Genomic DNA, 15,826 nt, shown 5'->3' with positions numbered 1-15,826 from the left:
TCGTGCGGAGCGACAGACCAGGTAGCTTCCACACAGCGTTACGCAACCGATGAAAAGATATTGCCGCTCGACTGATTCGGAGTGAGACCTCTGCTGATAAACTGGAGCTGGTCATGAGCACACTGCCCAGGTATGGGAAACTCTCTACTCTCTCCACAACTGCCCCATCACCGATTGGGAGTTGTGGGGGCGGAGTGCCCGATGGTACAAAATACCCAGGCAGGTGCTTAGTTTTGGTGGGGCTGATGGTAAGGCCCCACCTCTTAGTGGCACACTCCAGCCTCAGCAGCAGCGTCTCCAACTCCTCTTCTGAATGAGCAGCTATTACCAAATCATCGGCATACATAACGTGGTTGACCAATAGGGAGCCATCCCTTGATCGCACCCGGGCGTCGATCAGCCTCCCATTATATCTGTACCAAATGGTAATTCCCCCGGTACAGCTATTGAAGGCTTCACGAACTACGCAGTCGAAATAGATGTTAAATAATGTGGGAGCCAGAGGACATCCCTGTCGCACCCCAAGGTGTACAGGGAAAGGCTCCGACTCCCGGCCACGTAGTTTTACCCGGGCCCGCTCACCATCATGAAGGTCCTTAATGATCGTGAGCAGAGGGTCAGGGACTCCGAAAGCACGAAGAACAACCCAGAGCCCAGTCCTACTGATGGTATCATAGGCCTTGACCAGGTCAATAAAGCAGAGATGTAGGTCTTTTTGGAATTCCCTACACCTCTGCTGTAGCAGACGGACAGAAAATATGGCATCTGTGCAGGACCGCCCTTTCCTGAAACCACATTGGGGCTCCGCAAGCCTCTCCTCAGCATGCCTAGCAAGGCGATGTTGAATAATCCTTGCCAGGACCTTACCCGGCACACTGAGGAGTGAGATGCCCCTGTAGTTGTTACAGTCTGTGCGGTCCCCCTTCTTAAAGAGGGGGACCACCAGGGCATCCTTCCAGTCCTGCGGAACCCGTCCAGTGGTCCAGACTGTTGTTATGATGTCATATAGGGCAGTCTGTGCACAAACGCCACCCTCCCTAAGCATTTCGCCTGGGAGATCATCTCTGCCCGGTGCCTTCCCTGGTCTCAGACTCCGGATCGCCCTCAGTACTTCCTCAACAGCCGGTACCTCAGCCAGCCACTCACAGGGGGTGACCTCTTCCAATATTTGAGGCACCGCAGCCTCAGCAGGGTTATCCCCACTTTGTGCCATGATGTTTTCCTGGCTGAGAGATTTTCCCTCCCCCAGGACCTCACAGAAATGCTCAGCAAATCTGCAAACCTGTTCCTGGGGGTCGGAGATTGGATCACCGTTTTTTCCTCTAATGATGGTAATAGGTGTGGCGCTGCAGGTTACTTTTTTGATGGAGTTAAATAGTGATTTGTGATCGCGGGCCACTGAGGCAGACTCCATCTCCTCAGCAACCCGCGACCACCACCCATCCTTACAGCGCCTTACGGCTCTCCGAACCTCCGAGCGAAGGCTGCGGTAAACCTCCTCATTCTCTGACGTGGGATGCTGTAGGCGATGAGAGTGGGCCTGTCGCTTTTTCTCAATTAACCTGAACACCTCCTCCGTCAGCCAGGGTTCCCGGGGAGGTCTGGACCGCGTACCCAAAGCAGCCATTGCAGCTGCATGAGTCACAGTCTTAAACCTCGCCCATTTACCCTCGACATCAGGTGGAGTGGGGGACGATGCCAACCCCAGCTGCAAGCGATGATGAAATTCTCGCTTGCAACTTTCATCAGCTAACTTAGACCAGGCCACTTTTGGTTGGAATGGGATCCTGGGTGTACACCCACCACCGGAGTGGAAGAATGGCAGGCGCATCTTACAGATGACTAGTCGATGGTCAGAGGGCAGATCAGCTCCACGGTAGGTCCTGGTGTCAAGGACATGGGCTCGCATCCGCTGGTCCGTCACTACGTAGTCCAGCAGATGTTCTTGCTTGGACCCGGCATGCATCCATGATGTTGTGTGGATGCGCCGATGCCGGAAGAGCGTGTTGGTAATTACAAGCCCATGGGCTGCACAGAAATCTAGCAGCCTCCTACCGTTGTTATTGAGCTGATCTGGCCCATGCCTTCCAATCACTCCAGACCAGGTGCCAGCATCATGACCAACTCGGGCATTGAAGTCACCCAACAAGATGACTCTGTCCCGAGTGGCCACTTTAGCCAGCACCTGTGACAGTAGGTCATAGAAAGCGTCTGACTCATCGGCTTTGCCTGCATCCCTCCACGGATGTTCGTCTTCGGTGGGGGCGTAAGTAACCACGACCACCACTCCTCGCCTCTGGTTGATGGGAAGGCGAGCCCAAAGTATCCTGGGGCTTACAGCTTCCCACACCTCACCGCCACGCTCCCACGCCCCCTTCATTCTTTTGTTCAGAAGAAGAGCCACACCCTGTTGTTTGGCAGTCTCCTGCCCCGAGTAGAGGACTGTCCACCCCTCATGGTGGCAGGAGCCAGAACCGGTCCACCGGACCTCCTGAATGCCACAGAGATCCAGGCGGTACCGGTCCAGCTCCCGACAGAGGAGTGGCAGCCTCTCCTCCGCAGTGAGCGTTCGAACATTCCACGTGGCCATCCGCAATGGTTTTTCGTTGTTACTGGAGGAGCCCCGAGGGTTAAAATTCAATCTCCTGGCTCCGCCAAATGGGGTTTGGCCAGGAGACGTCATAAAAGCCTGACCCCCCGGGGCCTCCGGCACAAGCTTATTAATTACAGGTTTATGTTTAAATCGTAGTTTAGTGGTGGTTAATTGAAGGTGGAGGGGTTACCAGCCCCTCGCACCCGTCCAGAGCCCCCGTTTAGCCACTGTGGTGGTCACAGACGCCATGAGGGGAGAGGCCAATGGGCATTGGCCCTCCCCCCACAGCACTGCCCACGACAGTGTTGCCCGTCCGGCACCGCGAGGAGGTAGGAGGTTGTTTTGCCGGACACATACACACACACACATATATACATACACATACATACACACATACACACACATACACACACATACACACACATACATACACACATACACACTCACACACACACATACACACATACACACACATACATACACATACATACACACATACACACACATACACACACATACACACACATACATACACACATACACACTCACACACACACATACACACATACACACACACATATATACATACACATACATACACATACACACACATACACACACATACACACACATATATACATACACATACATACACACATACACACACATACACACACATACACACACATACATACACACATACACACTCACACACACACATACACACACACACATATATACATACACATACATACACACATACACACACATACACACACATACACACACATACATACACACATACACACTCACACACACACATACACACATACACACACATACATACACATACATACACACATACACACACATACACACACATACACACACATACATACACACATACACACTCACACACACACATACACACATACACACACACACATATATACATACACATACATACACACATACACACACATACACACACACACATACACACACATATACACATTTAGACACACATATATACATATACACATTTAGACACACACACACGTATACACATCAAGACACACATATATACATATACACATTTAGACACACACACACATATACACATCTAGACACACATATATACATATACACATCTAGACACACATATATACATATACACATTTAGACACATATATACATATACACATCGTCATTCATGTAACATTTATTATAAACCGCTGAACATCGCAAACCACACCAACGCCACAAATGGTACGAGACACGAGAGAGAGACACGAGAGAGACACGAGAAAGACGAGAGAGAGAGAGACGACACAACACGGCATGGGTGCGGGGGAGAACACAGCAGAGATCGAAGATAAAATAAAGCCGTATAGAGGATGTTACTACTGTGTTACCATGACAACGACAACAACAATAATTAACGAACGTTACTCGCGATGTTAATGGGATGCGTCAGAGCAGAGCGGTGGTCTCGTGGTGAGCGCTACGCTACAATCCTAACCACCCGGGTTCGAATCCCGCTCACGGTCAACACCGGTGACAATTAACTGAACCGGTCATGGGCTTCCCCTAGGTCGACTCAGCCTCAAATGCGTTCCAGGTGCGGTGTGTAAACATCGCTACTAGGGAGACAAAGGCGGCCGGGCGTGGTGCTGCACATCCACCGGCCTTCATAGGTGCTGCTCGCTAACAGCACTTGCCCCAACAGTCTGTGAAGGCTACACGGGGGATCTATAGTGGCCCTCGGAGCGACGCTCACAACAGCGAGCAGAGGGCCGGGCAGCTAAAACGCAGAAAGTCGGCACAGTGGGGAGCACCGCTGGTGAATCTGCCAGTCGTCTCGGTCAGGCGGCCCTGGGCACCTGGGTCTCTGGGTCTCTGGGTCTCTGGGCACCTGGGTCTCTGTGTCTCTGTGTCTCTGGGTCTCTGTGTCTCTGGGTCTCTGTGTCTCTGGGTCTCTGGGAACCTGGGTCTCTGGGTCTCTGGGTCTCTGGGTCTCTGTGTCTCTGGGTCTCTGGGAACCTGGGTCTCTGGGTCTCTGGGTCTCTGGGTCTCTGGGTCTCTGGGTCTCTGGGTCTCTGGGTCTCTGTGTCTCTGGGTCTCTGGGCACCTGGGTATCTGTGTCTCTGTGTCTCTGGGTCTCTGTGTCTCTGGGTCTCTGTGTCTCTGGGTCTCTGGGAACCTGGGTCTCTGGGTCTCTGGGTCTCTGGGAACCTGGGTCTCTGTGTCTCTGGGCACCTGGGTCTCTGTGTCTCTGGGTCTCTGGGAACCTGGGTCTCTGTGTCTCTGGGTCTCTGGGAACCTGGGTCTCTGTGTCTTTGGGCACCTGGGTCTCTGGGCACCTGGGTCTCTGTGTCTCTGGGTCTCTGGGTCTCTGTGTCTCTGGGTCTCTGGGTCTCTGGGTCTCTGGGTCTCTGTGTCTCTGGGCACCTGGGTCTCTGGGTCTGTTCCGTGACCTGTCAGTGGGACTTCGACACTTCACGTGGCCTCACATTGCACCGAGCCTAGCACAAGCGCCGTTGTGATGTCACCGCCACTTCGTGGTTGTTGTTGATGTGGCCGCGCGCAGATTTTATTTAACGACGATTCATTTCGTCTGTGCGCTATTTGTGGTTTCCCACGTGGTAGTCGATGTTGGGTTTGTTCTGATTTCTCTTTGTGATTTTGCGGCTTGGTGTGCCAGGCCACTCCGTATTCTGGTGTCCTGAGTTCTCACCCTGAATACACACAGAGTCACCTTGAAACCTCAACTCACTCACTCACCGTCTTCCCTCACGCACCATTTCAACCATCACACCGCTCACTCACTCGCTCACTCACTCGCTCACTCACCCGTTCACTCACCAACTCACTCGCTCACTCACTCGCTCACTCACCCGTTCACTCACCAACTCACCCGCTCACTCCGTCACTCACTCTTCATCTCCCCTAATCATTTACCCACTTACCCGCAAACTCACCCACCATCTCACCCATCATCTCTCTCATCATCTCACTCATCCGCTCACTCACCGGCTCGTTCATCCACTCACCCGCTCACTCACCCGCTCACTCACCCACTCACTCTTGCAATGCGATTCTGTTCTGCTCGCTTGGACTCTCGCCTGCATAAAATGGTTGCGTGCGTGTGCGTGTACAGGACACGCGACTTGCTCACGAGTACCCAGCATCAGCAGCAGCATCAGCAGCATCATCATCAGCAGCATCACCAACAGCAAAATCACCAATAGCATGATCAGCAGCAACGGCGTCAACAGCAGCAGCATCAACACCAGCAGCATCATCGGCAGCGTCATCAGCAGCAACAGCAACAGCAGCAGCATCATCAGCAGCATCAGGAACAGCGGTGGGATCGCCAACACCAGCAGCATCAGCAGCAGCAACAGCATCAACAGCAGGAGCAGCAGCATCAGCAGCAGCAGCAGCAGCATCAGCAGCCCGTCAAGAATGGTCGAGACGCCGCGCGGGGGGGACCCCCTCCCTCGGAAGAAGCGGTCCCGAGCGGCCTTCACTCACGCTCAGGTGCCCCCCACGACCCCCCACTCACGCTCAGGTGCCCCCCACGACCCCCCACTCACGCTCAGGTGCCCCCCACGACCCCCCACTCACGCTCAGGTGCCCCCCACGACCCCCCACTCACGCTCAGGTGCCCCCCACGACCCCCCACTCATGCTCAGGTGCCCCCCACGACCCCCCACTCACGCTCAGGTGCCCCCCACGACCCCCCACTCATGCTCAGGTGCCCCCCACGACCCCCCACTCACGCTCAGGTGCCCCCCACGACCCCCCACTCACGCTCAGGTGCCCCCCACGACCCCCCACTCACGCTCAGGTGCCCCCCACGACCCCCCACTCACGCTCAGGTGCCCCCCACGACCCCCCACTCTCACTGTTGTGGTTGTCGCTGTGGGCAGGTGTTCGAGCTGGAGCGTCGCTTCAGCCAGCAGCGCTACCTCTCGGGTCCCGAGCGCGCCGACGTGGCCGCCACGCTCGGCCTCACGGAGACTCAGGTCAAGATCTGGTTCCAGAACCGGCGCTACAAGACCAAGAGGCGACACGTGGCGGCAGCGGCGGCGGCGGCGGCGGCTGCGGCAGCAGCGGCGGCGGCAGGGAGTGCTCTGCACCACCACCACCTCCACCGCCACCTCCAGCAGCAGCAGCAGCAACAGGCGACCCTGTGCGCGCTGGAGCAACAACACCACCACCACCACCACCAACATCTCAACCGCAGCGGCAACCACCACTTCCACGCCCTGCAGCACTACCGGCTACAGCTGCAGCAGCAATTGCAGCAACGTCTTCATCATCATCATCAGCAGCTGTCCGTGCCCGCAGCGCGCCGGGTGGCTGTGCGCGTCCTCGTGCAGGAGACGCAGCGGGTCTGTGGGGACCCCCCCGAGGGCCGCCCCGCCAGCACGGCCGGAGTCTTCGCCGGCCTCCCGTCTGGGCCCCAACACGGACCCCAACACGGACCCCAACACGGACCCCAACACGGACCCCAACACGGACCCCAACACGGGCCCCCGTCTGGAGCCCAACACGGGCCCCTGTGCGGGGCTCTCGCCGGAGCCCCGGGGCTCGGGGACCTTCGCGCGCTGCTCCCGATACCCGGAGCTGCGCGATCGCTGCAGCGCGACCTGGCTTCCTTGGCACCCATTCATCATCATCATCATCAGCAGCAGCAGGTCTTGCAGCACCATCATCATCAGCAGCAGCAGTATCATCAGCAAGCCTTCCCGCTGGCTGCAGCGCTGCTGCAGCTGCCCGCGTACTGGAGGCCCGGCCCTGCGGGGCCCGCGCTCCTCCAGGTCCAGCAGCAGCAGAGTGACGCGCTCACGGCGCCCTTCCAGCAGCAGCAGCAGCAGCGGTGAGGGCGGCCCGGCGGTGTGGGGGGTGGAACACCGCGGAGGGCGGAGATCGTCCACCCTCGTTCGTCCACCCTCGTTCGTCGTGGACTTGGCGAGGAGTCTGGAGCACCCCCGAGTCTCCCCCTCCCGGTAGACGGGACACCACGCCGGGCCACCACCAGCAGCAGCAGCAGCTGATGGTGATGATGATACTGCTGCTGATGATGATGATGCTGCTGCAAGACCTGCTGCCACGTGGCCAGCAGCAAGCGGTGGCGCGAGTTCACAACCTGGCCGGGGTGGGAGGCTGACTCAGCCCATCATCATCATCATCATCCCTCCTTCACGCCGGGGGCCAATACAATTGGTAACACTTTGTGGGGGAAGTCAGCAGTGGTTGTCCTATGGAATGACTCGCCCCCGTCACATGAATGTGGAAATTCCACCACTGGCTCTTCAGGGCTGTAAATAGATTAGCGCCAATGCCTCGATGCTTATTTGAACAGCATGGAATCACTCTGGCTTCGTGTGTTTTAAAGCAAGAAAACGCTGAACCGTTTCGACATTCGGGCTCTCATCAGCAGAACGGGGCCATGTGAAATGTACGCTGGTGAATTCCTCGACGCTCCTCGCAAGAGTCCCACGCACTCGCTCAGTCCGCGTCGTCGACGCGCCAGTGTGAATCCCGCGTGTACGTGTGCAGTGCCGGCCTTAATAGGTGCTCGCTAACAGCACTTGCCCCAGCAGTCTGCGTGGCTACACGGGGGATCTTTGTATTGTGTGGTTGTGCAGTGTTGGTTCTCTTCATGGGTGCTCGCTAACAGCGCGGTCCCCGTGGGCCGCGCTAATAAACGGGAGGTCCCTGCACACGCGCGTGTGGCTTCGTGCCTTCATAGGCGTTCACTCCTCACGGCACTTGTCCCGACAGTTTGTAGAGGCTACACGGGGGATCTTTGTATTGTTGTGCTCGTGTCAAGTGCGCGTGCGTGCACGGGCGGCGTGCACGGGCGGCGTGCCACCCTCGCCACGAGGACTGTGACCACGTGCGCACCAGTCTCCCCGGCGCGCTTCGTGGGGGCGTTCGCTGCCCGCTTGGTGCAGAGCTTCGCGGTTCGACTCCGGGCAGGAGTATTCATCAGGCCGCCCTGATTAATACTGCGGTCTATGTACTAACAATAAAATACGCTTAACTGTACAAAAACTCAACACACACACATATATATGCAATAGGCGACGTTTCGGACAGTAGACCCTCTTCATCGCACGTAAGATGATGGCTTCACAATTTAACATTTAAGATCCAGTGACGAAACGGCGTCACGGTCCAAGTAGTGAAACATGACACTGTAAATTAATCACTCAATCGGGATCAGTACACACAGCAATACACGCAGCAGTACTCACAGCATTAGCACACACAGCATTAGCACACACAGCATTAGCACACACAGCATTAGCACACACAGCAGTGCACACACAGCAATACACACAGCATTAGCACACACAGCATTAGCACACACAGCATTAGCACACACAGCAGTGCACACACAGCATTAGCACACACAGCATTAGCACACACAGCATTAGCACACACAGCATTAGCACACACAGCATTAGCACACACAGCAGTGCACACACAGCATTAGCACACACAGCATTAGCACACACAGCATTAGCACACACAGCATTAGCACACACAGCAGTGCACACACAGCAATACACACAGCAATACACACAGCAGTACACACAGCAGTACACACAGCAGTACACACAGCAGTACACACAGTATCAGTACACACAGTATCAGCACACACAGTATCAGTGCATACCGCACATACAGCAGCATACGCAGTAGTACAGAACTGCACACACATAAGCACACAACAGCTACAGAAACGATAGCGCCCACACCACGGATGCTCATGATGTGATGTTATTTATCTTGATCATAAATTAACGATGCTGTTAGTCGATGCTGTTAGTCGATGCTGTTAGTCGATGCTGTTAGTCGATGCTGTTAGTCGATGCTGTTAGTCGATGCGTGATTTCACCCAGAGCGCCCGATAAACGTGGTGGAGCGTTGGTGCGAAATAATCTGAAAACCAAATAAATAACTCCACCTCGGGCTTTCTTACAGATAAATAAAAATACATTTATATTTAGCACTTCAACCTATCGGGCTTCCACACGCAACACTGGGTTTCGCCTGCCTGGGCGCATCAGAAGAGCCGGGTCTATTATATATTTATATATATATGTGCGTGTGTCTAGGGCGGAGCGGTGGCGCGGTGATTAGCGCGCTGCACTACGAACCCGGCGATCCGAGTTCGATTCCCACTCACGACCAGTAATTGGTCCGAGGGATCCGCGAGGTCGACTCAACCTGTAATGAGTATAGTACCTGATGCGGTGTGTGAACATTCCCACTGGGGAGAGAAAGGCGGCCGCGCGTAGCGACACCAACCCAGAGTGTGCACCCTATTCAGGCCGTGCGGGGTGCACGTTGCTAAATAACTAAACAATCGCTACGGTGCATACACATTCCGAACCGGTAATATATTCTGGAAACGGTTACCAGTTTAACCGGTTATCGTTTAAAACCCGAACATTTTTCACCGTAGCGTCCCGATGATAACATTTCGTCATATGATGAAATCGTTCACGTGTGTATGAATATTTTCGAGGGCAGCCCGTCCTACAAAGGGGGTGAATTTCCCTTTGAAAATTCCACTTAAAACTCAATCGCTGCGTCCTGGAAGCGACTTACGATTTTGTGTTTAAATCTCATTTCTGAATTGGGCAGTGAGCGTTGTTCCCCGACTCGAGTGAGCGGAGAATGCTCGGCCAGTCGTTACACCGCTCGCACAACGCGCGTGCTGTGTCGGGTGGTGCAGGGTCTTGACGACACAAACGTGGCCAGATCGTGACGTGGCCTTACCCGAAAATCACGTGTGCATCAAGGATTGACAAGCTGATTTTGATTTGTCCTGTCCGAGAGAAGGAATCGTTGTAAGGATGGACGAATACCCCTGATCGATCCCATCACGGTCAGTCAGAACGAACGGCACTTACTCCAACCACATGATCATTGGACAACTAACGCTTGTATAATATATATGCAGTGTACGAACGTGTATGTGTGCCTAGTAAATATGTCTGTGTACACCCTGTGTATATATAGAGTGTGTGTGTATGTGTGCCTAGTAAATATGTCTGTGTACACCCTGTGTATATATAGAGTGTGTGTGTATGTGTGCCTAGTAAATATGTCTATGTGTACACCCTGTGTATATATAGAGTGTGTGTGTAGTATATGTCTGTGTGTGTGTGTATACCCTGTATATATAGTGTTTGTGTGTGTAGTAAATGTCTATGTGTGTGTGTACTGTAGTGTATGTCTATGTGGGGAGAGAGGGAGCGGTGGCGCAGCGGTTAGCGCATTGCACTACGAATCGGGCGAACTAGGTTCGATTCAGCACCAACTAGGTCGACTCAGCCTTAAATTAGTGTTGTGGTGTGTCGAGAGACAAAGGCGGCCGGGAGTGGTTCTGACGAAAACTCGTGCCAGCCTTAATAGGTGCTCACAAATAGCACTTGCCCCCAACCGTCTGCCAAGGCTATACGGGGGTCTTTGTGTGCAGTACTTTTACATGCAAATTAGTCCTTCCAAACTCGGCGTGGTTGTGCGGTTAATTTATTACAATCATACCGGATTGTAAGACGCACTTCGTTCCCCCGCTGCGTTATGATGCGACCAGGGGTGCGTCTTATCCTCCGGTGGGTGTGTGGCCTGATTCGCGAACGTTGAGTGACGCCGGGAACAAGTTTGGGGTGCGTCTTACTTTCCGGAGCGTCTTATACTCCGGAGAAGGCGGTAAATAACCACGTGTCGGTACAACGTCTGACCCCTCAGGGAAATCCGTCTTGTGAAATGCGTGCGATGTTCAATGACAATGCGGCATATACAGTATATAGACACGCGCGTTCGTGACGGCTGCCGATACTCTTGCTGCTGCTCATTATAACTCTGCGATCATTGAGACAACCACTCTATTTTACACTCAACACATAGAGCAACACAACATCAACACATACAGCAACACAACATCGTATACAACATCGCAAGTACTCTTTGTTTTTTTCTTTCGGTAAAGTCACGTAGGTAAAAAACTAAATAAAATACATTAAAATGAAAACAACTAAATTAAAACAAATCACGGCGTTTCGAAGGCAACACAAGCCTCCGTCATCAGGTGGCTGCTCCAGCAAAATTGCTGTCGCGTATGAAGAGAGCTACTTCTGAGACGCAAGTGCCATCGTGAACAATCTAAATGATCACCAAACAGACTCCACGCCTCCTCCTCCTCCGCATATAACCGTGATTATTGTATACATCCCATCAGCCGTATGGCCCTTCCTTCTGGACGTGCGTCTCAGCAGCAGCAGCAGCAGCATTGGTTCAACACAAACAACAACTCCGACATCCAGTGTCTCCTCATCAGCAGTGCTCAGGCTTGCTTCAAATGCATGCGTCGTTTCTGTAATCATTGTTGCATTTTGAGTGCTAAGATTACATATATACACAGACACAGTGTGAAAGCTAACGTGTATTTATTTGTTTTGTAAATATAAATACTTTAAAGGTGCGAGTCGGTGTAACTGTATCTGACATACAGAGCTGGGTGAGTGACCGGCGTGAATTCTCATGATGTTCTAAATGAAATATTTTTTTTAAAACATTTCACCAGGTAAGGCCCACTGAGCTACAAATGATATGTCAACGAAGTGGCTTATGATATGTAAGTGTATAGCAGTGGTGTTGAGTCTCGAGGGGCGAGGGCGCCTCGTGGGTGATGAGAATCCTCGCGGTGTTGGAGACGCGCGAGGGCGCGGAGTGGATTCTTTGCTCTTCGCGCTAAACACACAAACACACACCACACGCATTGGTGAACCAAGTGCATCGCCTCCCGTGGAGTGTGAGGCTACAGCCGATAGAAAGCTAGCGAGACCACACGTGTACACACACACACACACGTGTACACACACACACACACGTGTACACCCACACACACACGTGTACACACACACACGTGTACACACACACACGTGTACACACACACACACGTGTACACACACACACATGTAATGTGCGCCAGAGCGGTGGAGCACTGGCTAGCGAGCTGGTGCTGTGTACCCGGTGCACGGAGTTCAACTCCCCGCCACTGATGGCGACATCCGTGGTGAGTGCGATGAAAAGCGGCCCTGCTGGGCACCCACCTGGTGGAGTTTGGTCAAAACCCTCCCTGCCGCGAGCCACGCGGCGTGGGGAGCCCTCCATGCAGCAGTGGATTGGGGGACTGTGACGCCCGACTACTGCACGCACGTGTGTTTGTGGGTGTACGCGCACGTACACACCAGTACACACACACTCTGGATGTGTGTGTGTACGTGTGTGTGATGGCACTACAAGGCAGGTTATTGTGACAAACTGTCAGCTTTACATAAACCCGTTTGGCGTTCCGTCATGTTAATAGCGCAGACACACACACATATATATATACACACACACGCCGATATATCTATATACGAAGGCAAAGGTCCCCCCTATTATCGCCTTACCAGACTCTAGGGACAAGTGCTGATAGCGAGTACCTATGAAGGCCGGCACGGCACACGAGGGGGTTGGTGGCCAACACCACGACCGGCTGCCATGTCTCTCTAGTGGCGATGTTTACACATCGCGCCAGGTACTCATTTGAGGCTGAGTCGACCTAGGAGAGGCCCAGAACGGGTTCAGATACTTGTCACGGGGTCTCCGTGCGTCGCGAATCGAACTCGGTTCGGAGGTGCTTAGCGCGCTAACCGCTGCACTACCGCTACACAGACACACAGACACACACACAGACACACACAGACACCCAGACACACAGACACCCAGACACACAGACCCACACATACACACAGACACACACAGACACCCAGACACACAGACACCCAAACACAGACACACACAGACACACAGACACACACATACACACGCACACATACACACAGACAAAGATAAAAGATCTTTGTCTGTGTGTGAAGCGCTACCAACCAGTCGTGGGCCTCCCCTAGGTCGACTCAGCCTCAAATGAGTACCTGGTGTGGTACGTTCACGTTGCCACTAGGGAGACAAAGGCGGTAGGGCGTGATACTGGCCACCCACCTCCGTCGTGTGCCGTGCCGGCCCTCATAGCTACTCGCTATCAGCACTAGCCCCAGGTGTATGATCAGGATATACGGGGATCTTTGTATTTGTTATGACTGTATGTTCTCCCCCAATAACAACATACAATCTACACATAATGTAACGGGCGTTGGCCAACACATCCCAATGCTGAAAACTTAACTGCAAAACGTCACACGCAGCAGCAGCAGCATCGCCTCCCTCCTGTGGGAACGTGGCAGAACCCTCCCCAATGATAATACGTCTTGGGACTCAGGGAGGCTTTCCTGGATGAACAATCGCGATTCTACGACACGGGTGTGATCCCATTGATAGCCGAATGGACTTCGCAAAGGAGATGCAAATACAAAGGATGTACAAATAATCACAGGAATGTGTATACTGCATTGCACACGTGATTTGTAAACCATCGGCAGTAAACCGGTAAATGTCTTCAGAATCGATGGTCAGGAGCCGATTGTCGTGTCCAGGGCACCGATCGGGACGAGACTTCGTGCCCGCGATTCGGAGTTGCGTTTATTGCGCTCGGTGTTTCTCCATGGGCGGCAAATCGGTAACCGGTTTTTCTCACCGGTATTTAATGCGAATACCGGTAATGCAAAAAGACAGTTGTAACCACACCACTAATTGAACACTGGGTTTATTTTTCATCGTCAACCATAATTCAGTGCTGAATTGATCAAACTCGATCCGTCGCATGGGTGTCCTCGTGGAGCCATCAGCCACAATGCGACGTCGCCCGGCCAATGCGCAGCACACCTCGCTAAGTGGAGAAGTAGAGACACAAGGGGCAGACAGAATCTCACATTGACATCGAAAACAATCCACAGACTGTAGCCACGTACGCCAGACCATGGCCACACGGTAACCCACTGAGGACTGCGCTCCTGCGACGAAGCGACACGAACTCTGTGCAGAAGGATTCTCGCGGTGGCCACGAGCAGACCTCGACATCGGTGCTGAGCTCGTGACCCACACTGCCGTGCGCAGGGATAGAAGAGCCACATGCAGGCAGACTCACGCACACAGCACGCACATGCAGGCAGACACACACACACACAGCACGCACATACACATGCAGGCAGACTCACGCACACAGCACGCACATGCAGGCAGACACACACACACACAGCACGCACATACACATGCAGGCAGACTCACGCACACAGCACGCACATGCAGGCAGACACACACACACACAGCACGCACATACACATGCAGGCAGACTCACGCACACAGCACGCACATACACATGCAGGCAGACTCACACACACAGCACGCACATACACATGCAGGCAGACACACACACAGCACGCACATACACATGCAGGCAGACTCACGCACACAGCACGCACATGCAGGCAGACACACACACACAGCACGCACATACACATGCAGGCAGACACACACACAGCACGCACATACACATGCAGGCAGACACACACAGCACGCACATGCAGGCAGACACACACACACACAGCACGCACATACACATGCAGGCAGACTCACGCACACAGCACGCACATGCAGGCAGACACACACACACACAGCACGCACATACACATGCAGGCAGACACACACACAGCACGCACATACACATGCAGGCAGACTCACGCACACAGCACGCACATGCAGGCAGACACACACACACACAGCACGCACATACACATGCAGGCAGACACACACACAGCACGCACATACACATGCAGGCAGACACACACACACAGCACGCACATACACATGCAGGCAGACTCACGCACACAGCACGCACATGCAGGCAGACACACACACACAGCACGCACATACACATGCAGGCAGACACACACAGCACGCACATACACATGCAGGCAGACACACACACAGCACGCACATACACATGCAGGCAGACTCACGCACACAGCACGCACATGCAGGCAGACACACACACAGCACGCACATACACATGCAGGCAGACTCCCGCACACAGCACGCACATGCAGGCAGACACACACACAGCACGCACATACACATGCAGGCAGACTCACGCACACAGCACGCACATGCAGGCAGACACACACACAGTCTGCCTGCACGCACACACGCATGCAGGCAGACACACGCTCACGCACACAGCACGCACAGGCAGGCAAGCACACA

General features: G+C 53.7%; 1 protein-coding gene across 1 annotated transcript in view; it reads left to right on the top strand.

Annotated features, from left to right (window-relative positions):
* LOC144717507 (uncharacterized) overlaps positions 1–8,328 on the top strand; it is a 14,581-nt gene extending 6,253 nt beyond the window's left edge. Inside the window, exons 2-3 of the mRNA XM_078592890.1 lie at positions 5,754–6,136; positions 6,529–8,328. Coding sequence (XP_078449016.1) covers positions 5,754–6,136; positions 6,529–7,485 — 1,340 coding nt within the window. The 3' untranslated portion in view covers positions 7,486–8,328. The remainder of the gene's footprint in view (positions 1–5,753; positions 6,137–6,528) is intronic.
* The last annotated feature ends 7,498 nt before the right edge of the window (positions 8,329–15,826 follow it).

Source organism: Lampetra planeri, chromosome 4 (genome assembly GCF_965212315.1).
Source record: "Lampetra planeri chromosome 4, kcLamPlan1.2.h2, whole genome shotgun sequence".
NCBI classification, from domain to species: domain Eukaryota; kingdom Metazoa; phylum Chordata; class Hyperoartia; order Petromyzontiformes; family Petromyzontidae; genus Lampetra; species Lampetra planeri.
This window is presented reverse-complemented; position numbering and strand designations above follow the sequence as displayed.